Source organism: Botrytis fragariae, assembly GCF_013461495.1.
Source record: "Botrytis fragariae strain BVB16 chromosome Unknown tig00000075, whole genome shotgun sequence".
Taxonomy (NCBI): Eukaryota; Fungi; Ascomycota; class Leotiomycetes; order Helotiales; family Sclerotiniaceae; genus Botrytis; species Botrytis fragariae.
In genome coordinates, this window is record NW_023500995.1 from 1,618,751 (window position 1) to 1,632,861 (window position 14,111).

The window sequence follows — 14,111 nt, forward strand, 5'->3', positions numbered from 1 at the left end:
CCTGTTCGTAGTGCTCTGGGGTGACTCGATTGCTTCCGCCACGCTGAAGGAATCCTTTTTGAGAGGCTTGAAATGACGCCTCTGCCATCATCAACTGGAAATGTCTTTATATCCGTATCCCTTTTTGGTATCCGGTAACCCGAAACACAACCTTAAAGTATAATCAATACTAGCTAGATTGTGGGGGTTTGTCATTCAACCAATAGGTTCCTTTAAGCTATACTACATCCAACTTGGAGCCGTATTAACCTTGATTTCATTTCCGCCGAGACAATATCTTACAAGCCTTGAAGAAAAAGACCCATTCTATAACGAAGCTTCGAAAGGGATGAGTGGGATGGGATGACATTGATCATGTCAATGTCTTAGGTGTTTTTTGCAATGTCACCCTGCACGGTTCATCTCAGCTGGCCTCTAGAATGATGATCATCACTGTAGCTGGCCAAAGTTATTGGCATGGCTTTCCAAGCAAGCGCTGGTTGTGGATTGAATGCAATTCTACTTCGTACATATAAATTGCATTCCTCACCCACAATGGTAGGAGGTTAACTTTTTGGTCAATTGATTCCCGATTTTCCATCATGCTGTCTATAATCATTCATCTGCTATTCACAATAGCTTCTGCTGCTGTTCTCGCGGACAGACAGACGTTGTCGGGTAGTGATGTTTGCCAGCAAATACGCGGAAACATTACTGGCGAGGTCTACTTCCCCTTGAGTTTGGAGCCTAATTTTAAGAAAGATATTGAGCATTACATGACATCCAGTGTATGTTTCTACCCACTTATTCCTTGCAAATGAACTTTTATCTTGTCTTCTTCTAATTGAAGGGAGTGAGAGAAGAAACGAGGCAGAGGAGTTGCGGATGCTGATGCTGATGATATTTTCCATATAGACACAGATACCAATGTGCGTTGTTGAAGTTGCTAGTGATGCAGATGTTTCTACCGTCATTAAGATCATAGGATCTAAAAGAATTCCCTGGGGGGTCAAATCTGGTGGACATGCGTCGAATCCTGGATTCTCTAGTACTCCTGGAGTCTTCATCTCTCTAGCGAGACTGACTCAGGTTACACTATCTGAGGACCAAAGTACAGTGGAATTAGGTACCGGAAACGTAGGTTACTCTATCAAGGCACTGTCTGCGTCCACAAATATTGACAAATACAATAGCGTTGGACTGATGTTTACACGATTCTCGAAGGAACGGGTGTTAACGTTGTTGGGGGACGTGTCGTTGGTCCTGGTGTCGGTGGCTTCAGTCTTGGAGGAGGTTATTCCTGGTTGACAGATCAATACGGTCTGACTTGCGACACGGTCGTCTCCTACAATCTTGTCCTTCCTAATGGGACGATAACCAAAGTTGATTCTTCGAATCCTGATCTCTTCTTTGCCCTTAAAGGTGGTTTAAATCGATTCGGAATTGTCACAAGTATTGTTCTCAAAACAGTTCCACAACAGAACATGGTATACGGCGGTATTCAGATATATGGAATTGATGCTATTCCTGGTCTTATCAACGCCACGAATAAATTTCAACAAGAGAATACAGATGATAAAGCCCAGGTGATTCTCACCATTAATGGTGGTTTGGTCCCGAATGCCATCCTTATTTCATTCTACGATGGTCCAACTCGACCTGCAGCGTTCGATCCTTTCAACAATGTTGGCGCCATTCCACTGATATCTAATGTCGAACCTCAATCTTTCGCATCATTTGCTAAAGCCACTCCTTCCAATCTCCAAGCCGGATATAGGGGAGCCTTTCATACCATGATGACTACCAGTCTGACAGTCGGTTTTATGCAAGCAGTCTATAATGAATCTAGCTTTTATGGAGCTCTCGCTATCCTTCATAGTGGAACGTTCATCTCTTATGATATTGAGCCTTTTACCGACTACGGCAGATACGCCACCGATTCCGCGTTTCCCCACGCCAGCTCTCCACTGCCATTGAATCTCTATTTTGCTTGGACGTTGCCGATTGAAGATGCATTTTGGAGAGGGATTATGCAACAGAGTATAGACCATCTAACTGAGGTTGCTAAAAGGGAGGGTATTTATTCCGAAGATCAATATGCGTATCCGAACTACGCTTTGAGCACTTATGGCGGTGCTCAGCTTTATGGACCAACGAATGCAGCGCGGTTAAGAGCAATTCAGACAAAGTATGATCCGAATGGAGTCATGCTTCTTGCTGATGGGTTCAATATCTAGGGGTATATGATGATTGTCAATGATAGCGAAGGAAGAACGTAGTAATTTTTATTATATTAATAACATAAAGTTGGTAACATTTAATAATTGATATTGAATCTTTTCGGGATAGTAATGAAAATTGAAAGATTGAGTTCCCGAATTGGCTGAAGTTCTTGAATAACATTCATTTGGATTCATGTTGAACAGTATATAGTAAAGTGATACGCAGGTCCGTTTTGTCGTGCCACTACTAAAATTCAATTCATATATTCAGTGTACGAAAAGAATCCAGATTATGTCGACTGGACACTTTGAAATAGCTATGCAACGGAGTTTCAACACTTTCGAAACCAATGATCAAAAATCTTGAATTTTGATCTGGCATTCAACTTCTCTGTGTTGTCCTTGGTGTATGTATTATGTACGAATTGCATTGATGTGAATAGGTACAGTATATTCGTTTTTTAATCAACAACATATGATATCGAAGAGATAACGAGATGTTTCATCTACTGAAGTCCAATTACATCTGACGATATATCTAAATTCAAAATTCAAAAGATCTTTAATTTACATGAATTTTGGTTGTCTACGACTGTAACCTCTCGTCCCACACGAAAATCAAGCTCCAAACCCACCAACCAATCAAAACAAAGCCCATCGTAATCCTTACCGAACCACCTCAAATTTCAATTCCACTCCGAATCCACCCTAACACTCAATTGTATCCCACACCACCACCACTCTACCTCTCCTCTCCATCGCAACACACCACACAACACAAGCCGACGATGGCATCACTATTCACATCCCGCGCACTCCTGCGCAGTGCCCCTCGCACATTCTCTGCCGCAACTCCCGCCATCCGCGCCCTCTCTACCACACCAGTTCGTCCCGATGCCTCCGCTTCCACCACGGATAGATTCAGCAACATTCCAGATTTCAGCAAATACAGAAGTAAGAAGAGTGGTGGAAGTAATTTGGTTTATCAATACTTTATGGTGGGAGCTATGGGTGCTTTGACAGCCGCGGGGGCAAAGGCTACTGTTCAAGGTTTGTCTTTTTTCCCTTCCTCTGGATATAGGATAGAATTTCAGATCTGCGAATCGGAAGGTTGTCGAATACTGGCAAGGATCTTATGACCGACGAGAGAACTGGAGAATATGATATGAAATGCAATTGAAGGAATTGCACCCACTGGACCCATGGACTGACAATGTACTTTAAACAGATTTCCTTGTCAACATGTCCGCATCCGCAGATGTTTTGGCCATGGCCAAGGTTGAGGTTGATTTGAATGCTATTCCTGAGGGCAAGAACGTACGTTCATTATTAATACACTTACCTCTTCCGACATGATCAAAAACAAATTCCTGACATAAATACACAAAATAGGTCATTATTAAGTGGCGTGGAAAGCCCGTCTTCATCAGACACAGAACTGCCGATGAGATCAAGGAGGCCGAGAACGTCAAAGTCGAGACTTTGAGAGATCCACAATCCGACGCCGACCGTGTCAAGAAGCCAGAATGGTTGGTTATGGTTGGTATGTATTATATTTTCTCCAATTCATGCGGTCTAGTCGATGCAAGATATTAATGAAGAATCAAACAGGTGTCTGCACACATCTTGGATGTGTCCCAATTGGTGAAGCTGGTGATTTCGGAGGATGGTTCTGCCCATGTCACGGTTCCCATTACGATATTTCCGGCCGTATAAGAAAGGGACCTGCTCCATTGAACTTGGAGGTCCCAGAATATGATTTCGCTGAAGAATCTTCTTTGGTCATTGGTTAAATTAGAGGATTGGGTGGAGAGCGATTTTGTAGTTGTATAAAGTTGGAGGAGTGCGGATGGATGGAAGAGTGGAAGATAGATGAAAGAACGTTTTTATTTTGAACGAGAGAGAATGATAGACCTGATCTGGAAGCGTTATGGCTTTGTAGAAGGGGTGGTGGAATGGCCTTTGTACAAAAGATCGGACAAATGATATCGCTTCGAAAAGTTTCAAATTTTGGATTTAACCAGTATGTTTATGGTTATCTTGTATATGGCATGAAAATCTCCAATTGATCTACTCATGAATTTGATATTTAGTAAGGGTGGTCGGGGAGGTCAAAATTCACATCTGAGAGACAGACAAGTTACAGGTAAATGCTTTCTTTTGATTCACATTATCATATCCCGTAATATTACATCTCCTTCATATGTAGGTCATTTCTTCATCTAAAAGCCATCAATCATCAATGTCCATGTCCATCATCCTCTCTCTGTTCCGGATCCAGCTTAATCAATGTATCTATCCTCATGATGGAAATACAAGCTTCAACCGCCGACTTCAATTGTCGAATCTTGCTCATACTTGGCTCCAAAACACCAGCCTTAATCTCATCCACTACTTTGCCCTTCAACAAATCCAATCCGTAGTTCTTATAGTTCTTCTTCTTGGCAATAGTCTTTTCATCTTCGTTAGCATCGCCATCCTTAATACGTTGCGATAAAGCGTGTCGGGAACGGAGCTGAGCAACCAATTCAGATGAGTCTTTAGCGGCGTTGACAGCGAGGGTTTTGGGGATAACGAGGAGAGCTTGAGCAAATTCGCCAATGGCAAGTTGCTCTCTTGAGCCAACGGTACCGGCAAATTCTTCCAAATAGATGTGGAGTGCAGTCTCACATGCACCACCTCCTGGAACGATACTCCCGCTCTCTAAGGTTCGCTTAACAGCGCATAGAGAATCGTGAACGGATCTCTCCATCTCGTCAAGTTGATAATCGTTGGGTCCTCTGAGAATGATGGATGCAGAGGTGTGAACTTTGGTACCCTTAACCAAAATACATTCATCGTCGGAAATTCTCTCCTGAACAACTTCTTCGGCATGTCCTAATGAAGATGCCTCGAACTTCTCATCACCATTCAAATCAGACAATGAGCTGATCAAGGTAGCACCGGTTGCCTTTGCTATTCTTCTCAAGTCCTCCTTCTTACATCTTCGAACAGCCATGGCACCCTTCTCAATGAAGAGTTTCAGGCACATATCGTCAATACCCTTTGTCGTCATAACCACATTTGCTCCAGCCTTGAGGATCATATCGATTCGGTCCATAACAATTCCAGCTTCTCTCTTACGGATTTCTTCTAATTGTGTTGGATCGTCGATTGTAATGTTGACACCGAGCTTCATTCTCTCCTTCTGTAAGTTGATATCTAAAATGGCAATCTTGGCATCCGTAATTCTGGTCTTCATTGCTTGTGATGCAACTGTGCAGTTCAAAGCATAACCCTTGACCAAAATAGACTCCAAAGCTCCTTTACCGTGTGCTTTTAAAATGTTGACAGCCTTGACGGGGTATTTAACTTCCTGTCGGGTATTTGTTGATTTGACTGCTTGCATAGCATCTACAACCATGTTTGCAAAGAAATCGGAATCCGATCCAATAATCTTACTCGACATGGAAGTTTTGGCGATGCTGATCAAAGAGTCCCGGCCCAACTGGTCCACCTTCACACTGATGTTCTCGTGCATGTACTTGACAGCTTCACGGAGTGCTAAACGGTAACCAGTGATGATTGTGGTAGGATGTATACGGTTCTTCATAAGTTCGTTGGCTCTTCGAAGAAGCTCTGCTGCAATAATAACCACAGAAGTTGTTCCATCTCCGACTTCTTTATCTTGTTGCTGTGCCAAGTCGACTAAGATCTTGCCTGCTGGATGTTCGACATCTAATAAACTCAGAATAGTTGCGCCATCGTTTGTGACTGTAACGTCCTGTCTGAAATCAGTATTTGGTGGGGTTCTTTTGGAGTGGACAAGCATACTCCTATATCATCTACCATCATTTTGTCCAAACCACTTGGACCAAATGAACTTTTGACAACATTGGCAATAGCCTGGGTTGCAAGAACTATGGACAGGGTTAATTCATATCTTTTTTCGTGAACATTTTAGCTCATACCATTTTGATCCCGAATATCTTGTCCACTGATCTTTTGGCCGCCGAGGACTACTTGTTATTAGCATTTTTACCAGCAAAATTTCCGAGTGCAAACATACACAAAGTTCCGGCATTTCTAGGTTGTTCAAAAAGGGACCCCATATTGTTGATATTCTTAAAATGGCGGAAACTCTTCTAGTAATATTTCTTCTTCGTCGTCGCGAGAGAAAAGGGACGCGAGAGCTTTCCACGCTAATATTTTTAAGCATTTGGCCTTGAAAATTAAGGCAAGAGCTCAGCCTCGTCGAAATACTTAGTGGGGCTGACCAGGCCAGGGGAAAGTCCACTAATAAATCGCAAGCCTGAATAAATCCTTGTCGCTTAAATTTTAGGGCGGGGGAATAGTTGAAGGTAGTCAATGAATCAGTCACTCGTTCAATAAACAAAAGCAACTCTCTCCTTCAGACTTCTTACCTCCAACAACCAACACAATCATGGCGGACTCCAATACTCCAGAAGTTGCGCAAGAAGGGCCATCTAAAAGTGCCTTGAAGAAAGCTGCCAAGGAAGCAAAAATGGCTGCAGATAAAGCCGCGAAAGCTGCTAAGAATGCTGCGCTTCCTGTTGTGGGGGGTAAGAAAACAGATGATATTATTGGTATTACAGTCAAGAAATCTGAAGACTTCTCACAATGGTATCAAGAGGTTGTTTTAAAGGCGGAGATGATCGAGTATTACAATGAAATCTCCGGGTTCTTTATTTTACGTCCTCAATCTATGTTTATCTGGAACCAAATTCGAAATTGGTTTCAAGCAAAAATCGAGACACTTGATGTAGAGGAGGCTAGTTTCCCCATGTTCTTGTCTTCAAAGTCATTGGAGAAAGAGAAGGATCACGTTGAGGGTTTTGCTCCTGAGCTTGCTTGGGTTACTAAGGCGTAAGTTTCACTATCTTATTCTCCCCTACCCCGCTATACTAACTGTGATAAAGTGGTGATAAAGATCTCGAAGTTCCCGTCGCAGTCCGTCCTACCTCAGAAGCTGTTATGTACCCATACTACTCGAAATGGATCCGAAGTCATCGAGACCTTCCTTTACGATTGAACCAGTGGAACAGTGTCGTTCGTTGGGAAGCCAAACAAACAACTCCATTCTTGAGAGCTAGGGAATTCTTATGGCAGGAAGGACATACCGCACATCTTACAGAAGAACTCGCCGGGGAGGAAGTTCTTCAGATCCTCGAGTTTTATGCTGGTGTTTATGAACAATTATTGGCAGTTCCAGTTGTCCGTGGTCGCAAAACCGAGAAGGAAAAGTTCGCAGGAGGATACTATACTACAACAGTCGAAGGTTATATTCCCTCCAACGGTCGTGGTATTCAAGGTGCTACTTCTCACTGCCTTGGTCAAAACTTTAGTAAGATGTTCGATATTACTGTCGAGGATCCAACTCCAAAGAACGGAGAAAAGGCTGGTCATCTTCACGTCTGGCAAAATTCTTGGGGTCTTTCCACTCGTGTTATCGGTGTTATGGTCATGATTCATGGTGATGACAAAGGACTTGTTCTCCCACCCCGTATCGCAAAACTTCAAGCCATTATCGTCCCAGTCGGTATTACGAATAAAACCACTCCTGAAGAAAAGGCCAAGAGATACGATGAACTACAAAATATTAAGGATACTCTCAAGAAAGCCGGTGTTCGCGCCGATTATGATATCCGTGATGGATATACCCCAGCTTGGAAATTCAACGATTGGGAATTGAAGGGTGTTCCTCTCCGTCTCGAATATGGTCCAAGAGATGCTGCCCAAGAAGTTGTCTCCTACGCCCGTCGTGATACCGGTGAGAAGGGCACAATTGCGATCGCAAACCTCTCAACTGAAGTTCCTGCTCTCCTCGAAACCATTCAAAGCTCTCTTTACACAAAGGCCGAAGCAGCATTCAAAGCTCACAGACTTGTCATCAACAACTGGAGCGAAGTTGTCCCTGCACTTGATGCCAAGAATGTCGTTCTTATTCCATCCTGCTTGGGCGAGAAGTGCGAAGATAAGATTAAGGACTTGACCAAGGGAGGCGCTAGTGAAGAAGTTGGACCCGATGGAAAGAAGGTACCAACAATGGGAATGAAGAGTTTGTGTATTCCATTTGAGCAACCAGAAGGTCTCGTCAAGGGTGAAACCAAATGTTTGAACCCAGAGTGTGGAGTTTTGGCAGAGAAATACTGTATGTACGGAAGAAGTTACTAGATTTTTGCGTAGGGATGGGATTAGGGAGTTTGGAGACAAAGAAAAGATTGAAGGCATGGATGAATCGAAGAAATATGATGGATGAATGATGATCAAGATGAATATCTCAACCTGAGTTCAATGATTAGATAGCGAAAAAGCGCTTATTATAAGTTGTTTTCCTGACTAGGTTTAAAGCGTTTAGCTGTTTCTCAATATAGTGCAAGTAAGGAAGAACGAAATAAAAAATATACAAGCATAATCTCTCACAGCGCATTTCGACTTCCCTAACCGAGTTGCATCTCATTTACATAACACACCTACTCAAAGTGTAGCATAGGAGTTTATTTTGATTGTATCTATAACTCGGGTTTCTTGATCTTGATTGATTGATGATGGAATATTCTCATGTCCGCATCCACATCCACATCCACATCCATATCTCTTTCTGTAGAAATTTAGAAAACACGATTTCTGAATCTCTTTCCCCCTTTCCCCTTTCCCCTCCCCCTCCCCCTCGTCCTCAACTCTCAAGCGAAACCTCCTAATCATCATCTAACATAATCTAAATCCCCACCCACTCTTCTTAAGACTGACTTCTGCCCGAGATTTCAAATACTAAATCCACATCGTGCCATATCTAACACTCACACTCAACACTCACACCCACACAATAAAATGAAGAAAGTGACTTAAAATAAGGGAGTGAATTGAACTGAATTGAATCCATCCATAGGTATCTAGTGTATTGTATTGTATTGGTTTTTTTTATCCCTATGTATCTTAGTTTAATTCGTAACTTTCACCCCTACTTTCTCTCCAGCTCTCATCTTAATTCTCATCGTCAAATTCATACTAGTACTGATGCACCCGCCCCATCACATACTCACATACAGCAGCGCTTTTCATTCGAATCAACCAATCAATCGTCATATATCATGCAATCCATCCATTAATTCATTCATTATCAATGGTTCATTATCGATGCGTTCACTTTCTTTCATGCCATTATTCATCCACCCACCATATTTATCCATTCATCCAAACCAATCACCTTCTACTCCTCTCTACTCCCTCATCCCCCTTACTCTTCTCTTTTGTCCCCGCTCTCATCCACTAAACACGTGCTAAGTCCGTCCCAATAGTCTCCCTAATGTAGGTCCTATATCTAGCATGATTTGGTTTACAGAAAGCCCAGCCCCTTACCAAATATGTGAGTTTCATAGTGTCTATGGCGACAAGAAAATCAATGGCTAAGGTACTTGATCCGCTCAAACAAAATCAGCAGAGTAAGAGAAACCGCGGAACTCTTCTTGCATAGCTTGAGACAAAACTGTAGATATCATTAGTCAAAAGTTTTCCATAAAGATGTAAAGTGAACGTACCAGACTGCACTGGTGTCAAAACAGGTGTGACACTGGTGAATTCGGAATCGAAATTGCTAGTATCGGTAGCATTGGTGATAGAAGGTTGGAAAGGTGGTGCAATTCTCTTGTGGTAAACATCATCCCAATTAATGCTTCTGAAGAATGGTTGACTCATGATCTCTTGTGCGTCAGTAGGCCCACTTCCCAGTCTTTGTTCAGGTTCACGCGTCAATAATTTTTGTAATATCGATACTGAATCACGGGGCATGTGGATTGGGTATAAAGGTTCATCCGCAAGAATGGCATCGTAAATCTCGTCTTCATCCTCTCCCCTGAAGGGTGATTGTTGGAGAAGCATTTGGTAAATGAGAACACCAAATGCCCACCAATCAACTGCCCGACCGTATTTTTTGTCTAGCAAAATCTGATCCATAATTAGCTTTGTCACGAAATCAACCATGGGCAAGACTTACCTCTGGAGCCATGAATTCAGGAGTACCACAGAAAGTGCTCGTAGTCGAACCATACCACATCTCTTCCTTACAGAGACCATAATCGGCAATTTTGATATGCCCATCAAGTGTCAATAGAATATTGTCCAACTTCAAATCACGATAAATAACACCATTTTCGTGGAAGTATTTCAAAGCCAAGCAGACCTCAGCAGCGTAGAATCTATGATTGTCAATGAATGGTTCTCATGGAAAGGATAACAAATGACTTACTGTGCACGCTTAGTTCCGAATTGTCCTCGTTGAATGTGCAACATAAGATCACCACCACTGATGTACTCCATAACGAAATATACTCTGGTTTCTGTTTGGAAACAGGCATGGAGAGTCAACAAGAAAGGATGACGTTCCTTGTTTGCGATCAAGAACACTCTCTTCTCAGACCTGGTACTTTCGACTTCATCATTCTCAATGATGAACTCCTTTTTCAAAACTTTAATAGCATAGAGTTTCTTAGTTTGCTTGGTCTCAGCAAGCATGACCTTACCGAAATTACCCTTACCCAGAACCGCAAGAAAGTTGAAATGATCAAGACCAATACGACGTCCAGTGCCTGGTTCGTTTGCTGCAGGAACTTGCTTTCGTTGTTGCCCTTGAGGTACGACTTGTTGTGAACCAGGTTGTGCAGGTAGTGGAATCTCTGGAGGAGGTCCTTGTGATGGAGGTGCAAACATTGTTGCAGATGGAGGAGGAGGTGGGAGTGGCGAATGTTGTAATTGGGGCATTGGCTGAGAATAACCACTGTCAACATTTGCATATGCGGCAGGGTTATAAGCTGGCTGTGTAGGCATTTGCGCCGAGGGGTTTGCACCATATGGACTGACCTCTGAATGCTTATCGGGTGTTTGTGCATTGCCAGCCGCGCCTCGTTGAGCTCCAACTTGGTGGGTATAATCGGTGGAAGCTCGGGAATATTGGTCTCTTGGAGGTATCGGTTGCCTACCCCCCATTGCAGCAGTTGCTGCTGCAGCGGCAGCTGTAGCACTTGATGATGTGGATGTTCGATCAGGTCCTGCTGGTCGTTGTTGTGGTGAAGTGGCACTTGGTGTATACATTGCCTGTGCGGCTTGAGTAGCTTCGCTAGAGCTGGGCGCCCCATAAGATTTTGCTCTAGGAGGTCGTGTAGATTCAGGCGATCCATAAGAGTTACGATCAGTCGGTGTTCCTTCCGTTTCTGGCTTCTTCTCTCTCAATGTTTTCTCGCTCATGGGAACAGGTGTCGTCAGTCGGCGTTTTTGGCTTCTAATACCATCAAGAATGGCGTTTGCGACCGCCATGGACATACCACAGAAATCTGGAACAAGATGTACACAGTGTGCATGGCATGTAAGGGCACATTCTACTCTTGTTAGTCAAACGGGACTTCGGTTTCGTGTAAAAGTACTTACCAGTGCACTTGCGACAATTCTTCTTTCCGAATGGCAAAACATATCCACAATGACAACACCAGTTTGCGCTCATATTGTTGAACTTCTCGAAACGATGTGGAATACGATGATTGATCTTTTCCTCGTCTGGATCGGTTTCCGCGTTGGATTTGCTGATACATTTCGTAACGACTTGTGAGAAACACTTCGTGTGACAAGTATATTTGCAGTCCTCACACTGCATTCCAGCAGTATATGTAAGGAAGTCTCCACAGAGTGCACATCGCATGATGTTGTAAAATTGTTGCGAGATGAACTTGTGCCCATACATCTCGTGCACTTCTTCCTTTCTTTGACGAATGGCACCTTTTCGACCGAGGGCAAGGTCAAATGGTCTTCGATCTTTAGTTTGTTTCGTGAACGAGATATTGAGATTTACGGCACCGCTAGGTTCAAGGGCAAACCACGCATCGATCGGTTGTGGTGCTACCACTGTATTTCCCGGCCCTCCAAACTCGTTTGCTCCGGCTGGTTGTGCTCCAGTTCCCGCGCTACCTGGCGGCGGTCCAAATTGACTTGTGCCAGTCATTGGAAATTGTGCTGGTGGGGCGCCACCACTAGCCATGCGGTCCGCAGAAACCCACCCGGAGTTATTGATCTCGGCCTCGATTCTCTTCCTTCTCATTTCTTCGACAATGTCAGATATTCTGACCCACAATAAACCAATAGGTAATGCTTGATCGCCAGCTTTGTCGTAAACCGTAAGTTCAATTTCGTTTGCCTTGTCCACATAGATGTTATGAATTTCATTCTCCCATTTATCAGTTCGGGTGTTTTTCGTTCTTGCAACAACGTTATCTTCAACCTTCACGGCGATCGAAGTTTCCGGTCCTCTTGTAAATCTACTGGTTGTTGCATGATCAACATCCTTAACTGCTTGAATGCGGAGAACAAGTTGACCTGTCAAAGGCTTTCGCATATTAGGGGTATTGATACTATCATCTGTTGAAATCTGTTAGCTTGCGAAGTTAGCCAAATGACACGTTTGGGATCCCACCATCTGGAGCATCCGCTGAGCTCTCCATATCTATATGTAAATCTTCGTAACCTTTCAAAGCCTGCTTGAGGATCTGAATCTTTTGATTACTTTCAACTCGGCGAGCAGCAGCATCCGCTTTGCTCTTCCTATCACCCTCCATTTGATATAATTGAACCATCTTCTCGATACCCTTCAAATATTGTTTCTCGACGTTAAGCTTGAACTCCAATTGTGAAAGCATGAGTTGAATGCGGGGTCCTAGATAAGGAGTATCATACTTGATGAGATCTGAATTACAAAGTCAGTATTTGTCCATCAATGGTAGAATGTGTAAAAGTAACTTACCAAGCTTGGTATAATTAGGACGTGATCTAGGCATGCCAGAACCTGGTGCAGGAGGCGCAAAAGGATTTCTCGGTGGCATCATATCACCATGACCACCAATCTGACTGTATTCCTGGTCACCATATCCGGCTTGATCCCCCGTCTCGATGGGATTTCCTCTGGCATCCTTGGGCGGCGGGGTTGGCGGCGGAGCGGCTCTATCATCACGCAGACCGCTACTGGGCGGGCGACCAGCACTACTCCCCGCACTACCCGTTCGACCTTCTGTTCGTAGTTGTAATTCTTTCATGCGCTCCTCTAGGTATGAAATATTTCGACGGCCATCGCGCATTTGGATATCTATCCTAGCTCTAACTTGCTCATTCTGAGTCTGCTGCCTCATTTGATTCGCGGCATTGAGGAGAGCACGTTCGCGCTGGATCTTTTTGTAGACGGAGCTAAGAGCCTCCTCATCGTTGCTATTCATGATTACGGCTTGGTCCTCTGCCGTCCTTCAACACGACTTTGCGTAGATGTGAATAATGAATTCTGGGCGAAGAGTTTCAACGTTTGCCCGATTTTTAATATGGTAAGGTTTGTGATGGTCGAGGTGGAGATGGAGTAGGTGGGGTTTTACTATCCGGGCATGGGCTGGGATTTGTTTGTTGACGCCCGATGTTGCGGTTGGAAAAAAGTAATCTTGGCAAGGCGAAGAAGGGGTGGAAGTAAGTACCGGTATGTAAGAGATAGATAAATATGAAGCTTAGGATCTGAAAGCTCTTCTGTTTTGAATTGGCTTATGCATGAAAAGACCTGTTTTTTCTTATGTCTTTATCTTTATCTTTATGTTTCTTGTGTGTATCAATTCCCCAAGAGTTCTTTTCGGATGGTGTTTCGAGATGTGTATGGTGATCTGATTGGAGAGTTGAATGTATGTACGATGGTAGTATGGTAGCATGTATTTGATAGCACCGGTGTTGATATGAAGGGAGGTTGGAGAGTTGTGGATGGAGATAGAGATGTAGATGGAGGTGTTTGTTGATATCAGTTAACTTTGGTTGGAACTTTAAGTTTTCCCCCAATCAACCCGTTACCTATGTCTTTGATAGGTACCGATTACTCCTAGACTTGTCCGACCTTGCTGTACT

The 14,111-nt window shown here is 43.5% G+C and overlaps 5 protein-coding genes across 5 annotated transcripts; 3 read left to right on the forward strand and 2 right to left on the reverse strand.

Annotated features, from left to right (window-relative positions):
• Positions 1-581: 581 nt before the first annotated feature.
• Positions 582-2,216, forward strand: Bfra_005990 (putative fad binding domain-containing protein; the record flags this gene model as incomplete). The annotated part of the gene is made up of 3 exons (XM_037336364.1): positions 582-767; positions 895-1,116; positions 1,173-2,216. 3 exons carry the CDS (start codon positions 582-584, stop codon positions 2,214-2,216), a joined length of 1,452 nt encoding a protein of 483 aa, XP_037191574.1.
• Positions 2,217-2,989: 773 nt separating this feature from the next.
• On the forward strand, positions 2,990-4,015 carry Bfra_005991 (putative cytochrome b-c1 complex subunit rieske protein; the record flags this gene model as incomplete). Its single annotated transcript, XM_037336365.1, has 4 exons — positions 2,990-3,251; positions 3,430-3,518; positions 3,594-3,744; positions 3,813-4,015. The coding sequence occupies 4 exons, from the start codon at positions 2,990-2,992 to the stop codon at positions 3,992-3,994; spliced, it is 684 nt and encodes a 227-aa protein (XP_037191575.1). The 3' UTR covers positions 3,995-4,015.
• A 425-nt stretch (positions 4,016-4,440) lies between these two features.
• On the reverse strand, positions 4,441-6,292 carry Bfra_005992 (putative t-complex protein 1 subunit alpha protein; the record flags this gene model as incomplete). Its single annotated transcript, XM_037336366.1, has 4 exons — positions 4,441-5,964; positions 6,015-6,100; positions 6,152-6,199; positions 6,250-6,292. 4 exons carry the CDS (start codon positions 6,290-6,292, stop codon positions 4,441-4,443), a joined length of 1,701 nt encoding a protein of 566 aa, XP_037191576.1.
• A 332-nt stretch (positions 6,293-6,624) lies between these two features.
• Bfra_005993 (putative prolyl-trna synthetase protein) lies at positions 6,625-8,375 on the forward strand (the record flags this gene model as incomplete). Its single annotated transcript, XM_037336367.1, has 2 exons — positions 6,625-7,067; positions 7,121-8,375. 2 exons carry the CDS (start codon positions 6,625-6,627, stop codon positions 8,373-8,375), a joined length of 1,698 nt encoding a protein of 565 aa, XP_037191577.1.
• Positions 8,376-10,442: 2,067 nt separating this feature from the next.
• On the reverse strand, positions 10,443-13,450 carry Bfra_005994 (putative protein kinase c protein; the record flags this gene model as incomplete). Its single annotated transcript, XM_037336368.1, has 4 exons — positions 10,443-11,572; positions 11,622-12,602; positions 12,658-12,927; positions 12,985-13,450. The coding sequence occupies 4 exons, from the start codon at positions 13,448-13,450 to the stop codon at positions 10,443-10,445; spliced, it is 2,847 nt and encodes a 948-aa protein (XP_037191578.1).
• Positions 13,451-14,111: the final 661 nt, after the last annotated feature.